This window comes from Amblyomma americanum, chromosome 4, assembly GCF_052857255.1.
Source record: "Amblyomma americanum isolate KBUSLIRL-KWMA chromosome 4, ASM5285725v1, whole genome shotgun sequence".
Taxonomy (NCBI): Eukaryota; Metazoa; Arthropoda; class Arachnida; order Ixodida; family Ixodidae; genus Amblyomma; species Amblyomma americanum.
Window position 1 is genome coordinate 38,972,640 of NC_135500.1, and position 13,015 is coordinate 38,985,654.

The 13,015-nt window shown below is 44.7% G+C and overlaps 1 protein-coding gene across 1 annotated transcript; it reads left to right on the top strand.

Annotated features, from left to right (window-relative positions):
• The first annotated feature begins 7,328 nt into the window (after nucleotides 1–7,328).
• LOC144129462 (uncharacterized) lies at nucleotides 7,329–9,810 on the top strand. Its single transcript, XM_077663640.1, has 5 exons — nucleotides 7,329–7,581; nucleotides 8,337–8,547; nucleotides 9,123–9,223; nucleotides 9,559–9,623; nucleotides 9,726–9,810. Exons 1-5 carry the CDS (start codon nucleotides 7,384–7,386, stop codon nucleotides 9,808–9,810), a joined length of 660 nt encoding a protein of 219 aa, XP_077519766.1. The 5' UTR covers nucleotides 7,329–7,383.
• Nucleotides 9,811–13,015: the final 3,205 nt, after the last annotated feature.

The window sequence follows — 13,015 nt, forward strand, 5'->3', positions numbered from 1 at the left end:
CAATCAGATGATAGAGAAATGCGCAGAATATAACCAGCCCCTGTATATAGCCTTCATTGATTATGAGAAAGCATTCGACTAAGTGGAAACCACAGCAGTCATACAGGCATTGCGGAATAAGGGTGCAGATGAGTCTTATGTGAAACTGCTGGAAGATGTCTATCGCAACTGCACAGCTACCATAGTCCTCCACAAAGCCAGCAATAAAAATGCTATAAGGAAGGGCGTGAGGCAAGGAGACACGATCTCGGCAATGATATTCACCGCCTTTTTACTGGAGGTATTCGGGGGCCTGAATTGAAAACAGGGATAAGTGTTAATCGAGAATACCTAAATAATATGCGATTCGCTGATGTCGTTGCTTTGCTCAGTCAGTTAGGAGATGAATTGCAAAGTATGACCAATGAGCTAGGCAGGCAGTGCAGAAAGGTGGGTCTAAAAATTAACATGCTGAAAACCAAAGCAATGTTCAACAGCCTAGCAGGGGAGCAGCAGTTTATAAATGGTAGCGAGGTGCTGGAAGCTTTAAAGGAGTATGTCTTCTTTGGGCAGGTAGTGACCACTGATCCGGATCATGAGAGGGGAATAACTAGAAGAATAAGAATCGCGTAGAGCGCATATGGCTGGTTCTCTTAGATCATGATTGGGACTTTACCAATATCTGTCGAGAGAAAAATATACAGTAGCTGTACCTTACCATCCTTGAAGGTATTGGTGAGTGCTACCAAAATACGGAAAGGGACGAATACACAGGACAAGCGCTCTTTTGGTAGCGCTAACCAATACCTTCAAGGATGCATTTCCAGCTATCCCCAGTTGTAGCTCTTTTTTATCTTACCAATACTCACCTACGGGGCAGAAACTTGGAAGCGAACGACAAGGGCTCAGCTCATGTTAAGGACAACGCAGTGAGCTATGGAAAGAAAAATGATAGGTGTAACATTAAGTGACCCAAAGCGGGCAGAGTGGGTGAGGGAACAAACGCGGGTTAATGACGTCCTAGTCGAAATCAAGAGGAAGAAATGGGCGTGGCCAGGGCATGCATGCAAAGGCAAGATAAGCGCTGGTCCTTACGGGTGACTGAGTGGATTCCAAGTTAAGGCAACCGTACCAGGGGCGGCAGAAAGTTAGGTGGGCGGATTAGATTAAGAAGTTTGCGGGCATACAGTGGGCGCAGCTGGCAAATGATAGGGTTAATGGAAAGACGTGGGAGATGCCTTTGCCCCCTGCAGTGGGCGTAGTCAGGCTGATGATGATGATGATCGGAAGACAAATATCCTGAGCTTAAAACATGAACTTACTGCGTATGACCCGATCAAAAGACTTGCTAAAATGTAACAAAATGATTTCAACTGGTCCCTATTTACAATTGACGAATATAATTCATGAATGGTAGCGACAAGCTGGGTAATTGCAGATAAATATTTCCTAAAGTCATGTTGCAAGGAAGCGAGAAGGTTATTTTTTTCCAGAAATGACGTAAGGAATTTAAATACTACTTGCTCCATAAGCTTGAATTACAGGAAGTCAACAAGATGGAACGGCAATTAATGTTGAGATGATCACATTCCTTAAAAACCGGAACTACACGTGCTGTGCGCCAAGTACAGGGGAAGCATAATCCTTTGATGAGGGTGTAAAGAGGCGACTTAGAATGTGTGCAGTGGCTAGAAATAACGACGCAATAACTCGTTAGGGACAGAATCAGGCCATTTCGCTTTCCGCTTCAGCTGCATGTCTAGTACGCTTTGATTGGTTATGAAGGCACGTAATATAACAAATCGCGATTCATGGACTTGCACTCTTGGATCAGCCGAGGCAAATTCAGAGTGATAAAAGTCATTGAACTGTGATTATATTACATTTCATTATTAATTAATTATTAGTTCCTATAATACTAACTCCAAAGAAAGCAGACTTTCGAGAGCTAGTGGAAGTAAAAAAACACACGAAAATTTCTGTTTGAATGTGTCATTACGCTTGAATACATTTTTTCCAACTTTGTAGACACAGCGTCGAGATTTATTGTGAGTGCTGCGCAGAACTGCAATATGTTTGCTTTACCGCAAGCAGAAATAATGCCAAAGAAATTGAGTACTGTGTCAGCCTACAGCCTCCTGCTTAGCAGGAGACGTTGGCAAACAGCGACCCACGAAGAGTTCTTCGCATGTTTTTTTCTTCCGATGAGGTTCAGCCAAAATCCGGGAGGCATCTGAGAGAGGGAGAGAAAAACTTTTTATCTTCCAACCCTATTCAGGGTCACACACTCAAGTCGTGCCATGTGTGCCCACATCACCCAACGCGTGGGCGATATGGGCGGAGTGTAACAGGAGGTGCGGCCCAGCTTTCCCAAAAATACGGTATCTGGTATCTGAGTTCCTGAGAGCTAGTTGCTCTTCGGGCTCCAGCTTCGTCTGTTCCGGCGGTTCTGGGCAAACGTACTAGCGAGGCCCGACAGTGCTGCCATCAAGTATCCCTGTGGAAACATGTGAATAGCCGTTTCTAGCCTAGTTCAGCAGATGGCGCCAGAGGTCTTAATAAAGCTGCGTACCTTCTTTTATTTTTTCTTTTCAGCCGCCTTAATGGTGGAAGCACCGGTGACGTGACGCGGTTAGGCAGGATATGCGTGGTGTACTTAGTTCGAACCTTTCGGTGCGGTTTTTCAGGCTTGATTTTTCTTCTTCGGCCAGTAACTATAACCTGTACATTTCAGTGCTAGAGGCAAAGTTATTTTTTGTGCGTGTGAACGGTTCTGACGCTCTTGTGTCACCAGATAAAATACGTTGCAGGGCTAGTTGGTAACCCATTTTGAGGCCTTATGGACGTGCATGTTAAATCACGCCCTGTGTGCTGATGTGAAGCCTTCTGGATAAGAGGATGCTAGGAAGGGGCCGGTAGTTCTGAGCAATGCTACACTACCAAAAGTCATCATGGACGTTCTTGAAAAGGGACCGAAATACTATTTGGAGCCTAACGTCCAGATTCAGGAGCTGTTGGCTTTCAGACGCCGTGTTTGCAAGGAAAGCGGAAAAAGACAATGAAGCCAGTTGCGTTCTCCACGATGTTGACAGCTTCGCGGGGACCACACTGAAGAAATCTGCCCCGAAAGGAATAGCACTGACGGTCAAGGTAGTGGCATATTGCAAGAACAGCGGACTGTCCCTCCTGCAAGCTGACAATAAGGTTGCTTCATCGTCGTACAATGTGGCATTTACCGCGAGAAGGCAATGCAAGCAATAGACAAGAACTTTGAGGCAGTTAAACCGTCCGCAACCCGTATCACGAGCAAGGCAGTGGTCCTGTGTAAATCCTTGGTACTCCAGAACCTTGCAAGAGCTATTGTGGACTCTAGGGTGAACAGCTTGTCCGTGCACTTTGCGGTGAAAACCCATCAACCCGATGCGCCCTTCAGGACAATAGTTAGCGAGAAAGGTACCTGGCAGCAACATATTAGTCGGCTCATGCTTAGGCACTTCAATAAGATGTCTCTTTCTGATCCCTTTGCCATCAAGAATTCATTGGGTTTTGTCAGCATGCTGAAGAGAGTGCAGATTGGATCTGCCTTTTGCATAGATGTTGAAGATGTATTTTACTGTATGCCACATAAATCGCCGCCGCGATCGCTCAGTGATTATGGTGCTCGGCTGCTCACCCGAACGACGTGGGTTCTATCCCAGCCGTGGCGGTCGCACTTCTAAGAAGTTGAATTGCTAGAGGCCCGTGTAGTGTGCGTTTTCAGTGCATGTTAAAGAACCGCAGTTGGTGGAAATTATGCGTATCCCTCCACTACGGCGTCCCTTACAACCTCAGTCGGTTTGGGACGTTAGACCCCCCACAAACAAGCAAAATCTATACCACATAACGACCAGTTTATTTCTGTCAGACAATGCATACGGCCGGCTTAAGTGCAAACGATTTTATGGCACTTTTATATTTTTATATCAACGCTACTTCTATAGTTTGACAACCGGCTCTTCCTACAATGTCAGGGCATTTGCATCGGATCATGTGTCCTCCAGTTTTGTAACAATTTCATTGCATCATTTGACAACACTTCAGCTTTAGTAACTGTCGAAGGCACCGTCCTGAAGATTTTTAGATATGTAGATGATTTTCTAGTAATTTTAAGGAACAATAACGAAGGCCTTGATGAGGAAATCACGATGAACATTTCAGAACTGTTTGGACAACATGGTAAAGGGCTCACTTTTATATACGAGTTACCTGCGCTTAACCGCCTCCAGTTTTTAGACGTGAACATGCTCGAAGAAAGGTGTGTATGCGGGGCGAGGCCGTCAGACTGTAGAAAGCAGGGACCCCTGACCTCGTGTTGACAGCTGTTACTGAGGCACTGCTGCAGAGGTTCAAGGAAAGTCTGAAGAAGACTGGGAAACATCAAACCAGTGGTGATGGCGTACACACAAAAGGTGTCCCACAATCTAAAAAGGGCGGACAACAAGTGCAGCGTCCTCATGGTGTTCTCTGCACCATGTAAATTAGCCAAGATGCGCCTTAAGGATAGCAGTAGTGGTCACGGTGTGCCACGTTCGGTGTGCCACGTTCGGTGTGCCACGGGCGTGGTCTTTGACATCCCCCTTTTTCGTGCCAAAGTTTATATTGGCCAAACAGGGCGCCTTGTTAATGAACCTCCCAGGGAACATGAAAGAACGCTGGAGAGCCGATCTGACTCATGCGTGTGTCTACCCGCCCACTGCCGTTCTTGCACAAATGAGAACAGTCAGAAGTGTGAGCCACGGCTTGACGAAATTGAAATTTTAACGAGAAGTAAAGATTGATTAGCTCGGGAACCATTCGAAGCCTTTTTTTATCAAGGCGATAGGTGACATGTGTGTAAGCACCACTTCTGCCTTCCTCCATGCCAGCGAATTCACATTGCTTGAAGATATACGACGAAATGCAGTCTGTTCTCCTTAATCTACAATTCTTTTCTTGCTGCCATCTTCAAAAATGTTCTTGCGGTGAATAAGATTTGTTCTTGTTCACCGCCGCGACGCCACGAAGCCGAGTGTGCGTTTTGCTGAATCTGCAGTGCAGAGAACTTCACCGAAAAGACAGTACATCAGCCAACTCGGCCGCCCTGCTGATTGTAAGACGTAAAAGTGCGCTTTTGATGGCCAAAAAATGCTCTGTTGCCTTTATATGATTTCATGACATGAATTCCAGGATCCAGGTGGGTACTGAAAGCGATGCGCCATTGAATGGCGGTAGTTGCTAGCTCTGGTAACCATATTCTTTGTAGCCTTTCACTGCTAATTCCTGGCACATATATGTGCGCGTGCACTGAAGTTTGACGACGTAACAATGAGCCTTGAATAACTGTAGCCAAATTGGAGTAAATTCTCATGGAGCTTGAAACAGCACCCGGATAAAGTCGCTAGTGGCACAAGCCAGACAAGAGAATTTCCAAAGCGAGAGGAGGCTTTGGTGAAAGAACGCGAGCGCCCCTGAAAAAAGTGTTTACAAAATGCGCTAAAAAGCTCGCATGGCGCACGGCGTGCCTGTGTACGCAGGCACTACAAGTTTAACATAGGTACTGCCAGGTGCAAGCTAGGTTCGGTGGAAGAGATTATAACAGCGGCACTTAACTAAATTGTAACCTTGCTACCGCTTTCGGCCTGGCTCGCTCAATTCTATGCAGGCAAAATTTGTCTGTTTGGTGCGTTGATCTCGGCGGGTGGTGCACAAAGAAGCGGCTTCCTTCACCTTCTCAGTTACGAAATTTCAAGGCGCATTTGAATGGCATCACAGCCAAGTTGTAGTTTTTGTCCAGAAACACTCAATATGTCCACCGCTTCTCGATTTCACAACTAGCATTCTAATTCTGTCACTCCCTCCTTTATCCCTTCGCTTACGGCGCGGTTCAGGTGTCCAACGAAATATGAGACAGATACTGCGCCATTTCCTTCCCCCAAAACCACTTATTATTATTATTATTATTATTATTATTATTATTATTATTATTATTATTATTATTATTATTATTATTATTATTATTATTATTATTATTATTATTATTATAATCACGCGGGCACGGAATGGCCGAAATGGCGGAATAAGTAAAAGCGTGGAAAAGGCTCTCTGCGTCAGTCAAAAATAAAAACGCGTTCACTCATGTGACAGGAGTCGGCGAACGGAGAGTAGCCTCGTATGCATAGCCCGACGTTGCGGGTCAAGACGAGTCGCGGTCGGGTCGGGATGATCCAACCCGACCCGACCGCGTTTATATGAACCCGTTATCTGTCGGGCAGAGATAGCCGCTGCCTCTAGCGTCGAGCAAGCAAACCACGTGCGAACGCTAGAAGAGGAGGAGGAACGCTCAGGTCCTGTGCAGCGCCGCCAAACCAGAGAGGAGGCAGGAGAGGAGGCGCTAAGCCGACGTGGAAACGCACACATGCTCCTTCCAATCGGGTCGGGACGGATCAACCCACCCTCTGAAGTCGGGCTGGCCCGGCCGGACTCATCGGTCGCTTAGCTAGACCCCCCTAGCGTATACATAAGCCCGACACCCGGTTTTGTCCCCGACAGCCTACTCAACCCGACCTTTTTCGGGCTCATGTAAACTCCTTGTGAGTCGCGCGGGCCTTTCTTGGAGCCGAACGGTCGTACAAAGGCCAAGAATAAGCGTGTGAATGAGGAAGGATGATACCGAGAACTTTCTTTGTTCATTCAGCTCAGTGCATTCGCGCTAGATTATCTCGCTCATATTAGACTGCAAGAGAATAAAAATCCTTAATGACCATGTACCTGCGCGGAAAGCGCTCTGATAGAGCTCGTGATGGTTTTTTATTAACGCTCAGCGTTGTTCACGGCTATTCATGCCACAAGCGAAATATTATGGCTAGTCTCTGCTACTATGATACGAGCACAGGAATAGAAATGCCAGCAGTCTTTTATATCCGCTCGATAGTTCCGCTCAATTCCAGTTTTACAGCGCAGCTCTTAAGCGCTCGTTGCTGGGTTGAGCTTCGTTGGTCCGCCGTTGGCGTCCTCGGTGTAACCAAGCGAACGAGGCTATTGCTGCTCGCTCAGACGGCGCCAGAGTGAAGCGCGCCACGCACTGTCGTCCATCACCACTGCATGCCCGGGGGTAGTGTGGCTAAGGGATAAGAGGCCGGTCTTTAGCGACATGAGCACTCAGGCGCTGCCTCCTTGAAATCGTGACGCGTTCCGCTCCGTTGGCGGGGTTGGTATGGGAAACCAAAGCACCGCCGAGCGGCGCTGCTGCTCCGGACAGGGAGCGCCACCTCTGGCAGGAAAATAAACAGTGGGGATAGACGGGGGTGCTCTCGTGCAAGCTTCCTTCTTTCGCTCACGCTTCCTCGCACGTGCAGACGTTTCGCGCTGCTTCTGTCGCGTGTCACAATGATCCGGCTGCAGTGCGGGTTCAAAAAGATATGCCAACTCGACAGCTTTTTCAGAAAGGCGAACCTAATCAAAGGTGAAAAGCTCCTCAATCATGTTTACTCCGTGGAGCAAATAATTGAAAACAACGAAGCCAGATTGAAAGGCAAGTGCGTGTCACAAGTCAGCGACAGTGTCGTCTACGACGTGTGCCTTGAGGTAAGCCTGTCCATTTGTTATATGCTCAAATCATCGAACGTTTTATAAGCACTAGGTACAAAACGAAGCGGTGCATTTGATTGAAGTTCTCCGTTGTTGTAATGCATGGGTTTCGATATGACATTTTTGCAGAATTAACAGAATTAATCGTGTGCTTTCGTGAACGACGTTTCCGGCGTGGGGAAAAAATGTTTACGACCATATCATACTATACACTGTAAAGCTTGGAAAGGTACGAGACACTTGTGCACCATCCGTTAGAACATCACCCGCTGGCTTGGCCGGGAGGCAGCCGAACTTAAGAGCTGAAAAGCTACACGTACTGTTCGCCTTTTTTTTTTGTTTCACGTTTTTGTTCCGATTCTGATGGCGTGCACTCACTTTATTTTTTGCGACTGTCGGATTTAAAGACGTAAATATGTAAAATATGCTTCACGAACGCGATGTTCAGCGTGAGGGGTGCCGAGCTAGAGGCGCGCTGTCGTAGCTATGGTATCGCTCGCGCGACGCGCTCGCTTAACATTGTGCTGGGTTTTTGAAATAGTCAAAGCTTTAACCAAATCTTTTCCCTTATTTTCAGTTTTGTACGCGCGCCCGGAATAGTGTGACAGAGAGGCAAACGAAGCTGCAAAAATGTACACTGTGCCAAATGACATGCTGCTGAAAATTTGTAGCAGGGAAATTTGGGAAGGAAATCACGCTTAAAAAGTCGGCAGGCGTCCACGCTGTCTAAATTTTATTTCCACATTTCCTAGCTGGCATGGTCGTGCCACGAAAAGCAGGAGCTGCTTGTTCGAGAGGGGCGCTGCACCTGCAAGGCTGGAATTGCAGCTAAGTGCAAGCACGCAGCAGCGGTGTGCCTGTACGTGGATCAACACGAAGTGAAGTCGTGCACCAGCGAGCCCCAGAAATGGGGCAAACCGAAAGGAAATCCCAAGAGGAGCTTAGAGCTCTTCCTCTTCCCTCGTAAGTATTTTTGGACATCCGACGTGTCACACAATTCTAACTGGCAGTTTTCAGTTTGAGTGAATAATTACTCTCCTTACCCCTTGTCTTATTCTCCATAACAGGAGAGGGCAGCAGCATTCCTGACATCAAACCTGCTGACCCTAATATTGTTTTCAGCTATCCGGACATAATGTTTCGACTGAGAGAAATATTGGAGCTGCAGGATCGAAGCGCTGATGATGTTATTTGTGCAAACGTCCTAAATGACATTGCTGAAAAAGTCACGGAAACTGTGGAAAAAGAAATATTTCACGATTTACTGCAACCAATGTCACACCGGCCTGTTTACCGGTATCTTAATGTCCTTAATGACAAAACAACACAGGCAAAAGACTTTCTTGTTGAAATGGATGAGGAAATGGCGAATATCTACAAAACAAAAGTAGTGCTGAAAGAAGCACCATGCGACATGTGCTTCTACACCGTAGGCCAAGCAAATTGCTCACGGTATGGAACTAAACTTTAGTAAAGGATAGCCAACACATCTCATATACACTGTGTTGATTCATTTTTGCAAATTTTCCAATTTGCAGATGGCATGAAGAACGTCGCCTTCGAATCACTAGCACGAAAGCACATGCCATACGCACAGAACGAAGTGACGAAGGATTCCAGAAAGCTGCTGATAGCCTCTGCAAGATGTCATCGTACACGAGTGCTGCAATGCATTATGGTATTTATTTATTTTTTATTTACAGAATACTGCAGGCCACTCTGGGCCCTTATAGGAGGGGCAATACTATGCAACAGATATACAGAAAACACTGCAAGAAATTTTAAACACAAAGTCGATAACTTCAATGGCGTCAGTGTTCTATTTTTCTTTGATGTTTTTTAAACAAACATTTGAGGTGTTTAGTTATGGTGTCACATCTCTGCTTTCACTTCTGCTGCAGCAAGCCTGATTTCAAAGTGTGATGTTCATGGTTTCTTTGCTCTGAAGTATAACGTGTAAATATGTTTCACTAGGCATCAAAACTGAAGCCACAGCACGAGAAGATCTGCAAAGAAAGCTCGGCATCCGTATTGTGCAGGTGAGGTTACTCACGAGTTTACGTTACAAGTTACTCCAGGCATGCTCTCTTTCCTGTTGTATGTTTCAGCTTAAGCACTAATCTCAATTATTCATGTTCTAGGCAGGACTCGTTGTGCTTCCGCAGCAGCCATGGCTGTGCTGTAGCCCAGATGGACTGGCAACAATTGGCAGTGAAACTGTGCTAATTGAAATCAAGTGTACATTCAAGTACAAGGAAGAACCTTTTATAGACTATAAAGAAAGGAGGAGCTTGCTCCCCTACTTAATGTTTGATGGGGATGTGATTGTGCTGAGACCCACACATTGTTATTACACACAAATGCAAGTCCAGCTGTATATCCTCAACCTGCAATGGGCCATTTTTTATGTGTACAGCCCCAGACATTCTGTAATAGTGAAAGTAATTCGGGACGAGGCTTTTCTGTGGGAGCTTATCCCCAAGATGGAGCATTTTTATTTCAAATTTTTGATACAGCGTTTGTTCTAGGCTTGTATGCTCTATTTTTCTGCATTGATTTTCGATGATTTCCTGAAATCAAACTTTTTGCTAGCATATCTGCCATTGTATTTTGGCCTTGTTCAAGTTAAGCTCTTTTGTATATTTTGCTTTTATAATTTCCCTGTAGACGAGCCTATTTAAGCAGTAATTTTTGTTGTAATTGTAGTTTTATCTAGTCGGGCTTATTGCATTGCATAGTTGTTGTTCGTCTGTGTAGTGTTATGAACGGGATGCACACCCGCCGAAGATTAATGCGAAGATTCAATCGACCAGGATGACAACGTGGTAGCGGCAATTTCGACAAATCGTTGACCCACGAGGCCCCCACGAAAAAAAAAAAATGTGCTGCGAATCTGCCTGCGGAATCTTTCCATGCTCTTCAGGAAGGGGGGAAATGGCCTTCCCTTTGTCTGTTTCTTCCAAGAAGCGACAGAGGTCAGACAACAAGGGAAGAAGGAAACTGCAGCATCCCCGAAATTAACCGTGACTGACAAGTGCCTGTGTTTGACTTCCAGCGAAGTAGCAGCCGACCTCCGAATCCTGCTCGCCCATTTTCACGGGGCTCCGCGTGCCATGTGTGGTGACTGTTTCGATCTGTGCCTCATGTGTTGAAAGGGGCGGAGCCTATTTAACATGCATCCTGAGCCAGAACGAACGCTCTGGGCCTTGGCGATAAGGCTCATCCAGTCGTTCGATGCTACGAACTCTTAATTCTTGACTGTTTGTTCTTTCTTTCGTAAAATAGGTAAATAAATTTCTTCAAAGTGCCAGTAAACCTGTTTGTGTTTTCGCTGTCCCAAATGTCAGCTTATTCTTCATGATATCTTATCCGGTCGTAACAGTAGTCATACTGCTTTAATTTGGTGTGGTAGCGTTAATAATGCGAGAGCATTACATGGTTATGTCGCGTCAGTAAAAAGTGGCCGCAAATTTTGTCCACACAATTATGTAGTTCTGTTGAGATCAATGTGCACAAGTTTGATTGTGTTAGGTAATGCGTGAGTAGATTTTAAAATGGGACAAGTTTGGTTCTTGAATTTAAATTAAGTAATTAATTTAATTGAAGTAATGAAAATAAATGCTGTGTTTGAAGCAGGTTTTGTGTGACAAATTCGATGAAAAATTATATAAATGCGTGAGAAGGCTTACTTAGTATAAAACTAAAAATCAAAAAATAAAATATAAAGAAACAAAAATTTAAAAATAACAAAAATAAAACTACAAGATAAAATTTTAAATAAAAAGTAAAAAAGAACAGTGGACAGATAAAGAGGAAAGGCTTTCGCATTTCAGCTCTTAAGCAGACTTAAATGCTATCCTGTAAAATTTTTTTTTGCAATGAACTGCTTGTCTATTATAGCAATAAAATATATCATCAAGCCTTTGCTTGCTTTTTACAGACAGCATTGTTACAAATAAGGGCAACAATCAGAATCCTTCATTACGTTTCATTATTATAATTGAGTAGCATATACTTTTACATTGCACATTGGTCTATTTGGTACTGGTCTGTGTTGTCTGAGTGATCTCCATTGCTGTAGTAGGTTACAGTTCACACTCAATAAACCAAGAATAAATGCTGTGTTCTCAAATGAGGTCAATGCATTGGCTTGTGTCCATTACTATCAATTTTGCATTCTTTAGCTTTTTACGACTGATTAAAAAAACATTCACATGCAGTACAATGACACATTACAGAACCATCACAGGCCTTATCACTTCAAAATAAAAGCCAGACGGAAAACATTGTTGTGATTGCAGAACAAATTTATTGGTTAAAGTGCACATAATTGCGGTTGTCTAGTCACAGGTTGTCAAATGAAATTGCAGAGCTATTTTGTTTCTTTTGAAATGTCATCTCTTTTACAAATGTAATCCATGCACGGAAACCAATTTATGAATGCCACAGCAAACCAAGCAGGCCTACTTCTTAATTATCGGTGCTTGCATGTTCACAAGGGCAGCGCACACAGACACTACTTTGTTCATGTGTGGGACCAGGCTTAGCGGTATTCTGTTGCTTAGAACGTGATATATCTTCAACCTTTGGATTACTCGTTCTACATGGATGCGTACAGACCCAATCTTGTATGTCTGCTCCATGGCTTGTTCAGACAGCTGTCCAACCCCTGAGTTAAAAGGAGGCATAAGTAGCACTGCGCCTTTCCCTTCTACCGTTGTCCGTATGCTTGGGAATCCTTTGTCACTTAAAACTAAGTCCCCTGGTTTGAGAAGCTGCAGGAAGCCAGAGTCCTGGGTTATGAAAGAGTCGGTGTGCCTTCCTCCATAAACCCTAGAAATAAAACTTATCATTCCATTAGGAATTATGCCTATCAAAAATTTCAACGTGTATCCTCCTTTGTAACGAGAATACAACATGTGTTGACAATCTGGATTTGATGGTGTTTCTGTGCGGACCTCGGTGCAATCTATTATTAGGGTGCAATTCAGATAGTTGTCTTTGAACGGGGCAGGCAAACAAAGCTTAATTATTTCTCGGGAAGGCATGAAGACCCAATTTTTCAGGGCAATGCTTAGAATGTCAAGTGTCTTTCTAAACACAGTTGATGCTGTTGTGGCTGTGACACCAAACATAGCTCCTAAGGCACTGTATGTGATCCCAAGCTGTAGCTTGGCAAGGAATAAGCATAACTTGTCTTCCCTTGACATGGCATTGCGCCTGTACTGTGGTGCTGGCAGCAAGTTCAGAAGGAGGCAAAAAACTTGCAGTCTCACATCGCACAAATCCTGCAGTGCCTCTTCCTTTTCCTTTAGGGATTCAAAGCCAAAAAATCCACAGTTTCGCTTCCAATTTTCATCTGTACTTGCAACCTACAGGAGAGAATAAACATACAGGATGATGAAATGAAAAGGAGATACACTTAGGTAAA

Coding starts and splice junctions, on each gene's coding strand:
- LOC144129462 (XM_077663640.1), top strand. CDS start 7,384: ATGATCCGGCTGCAGTGCGGGTTCAAAAAGATATGCCAACTCGACAGC. Junction 7,582..8,336: donor TCTACGACGTGTGCCTTGAG/GTAAGCCTGTCC, acceptor CACATTTCCTAG/CTGGCATGGTCGTGCCACGA. Junction 9,624..9,725: donor TCGGCATCCGTATTGTGCAG/GTGAGGTTACTC, acceptor TTCATGTTCTAG/GCAGGACTCGTTGTGCTTCC.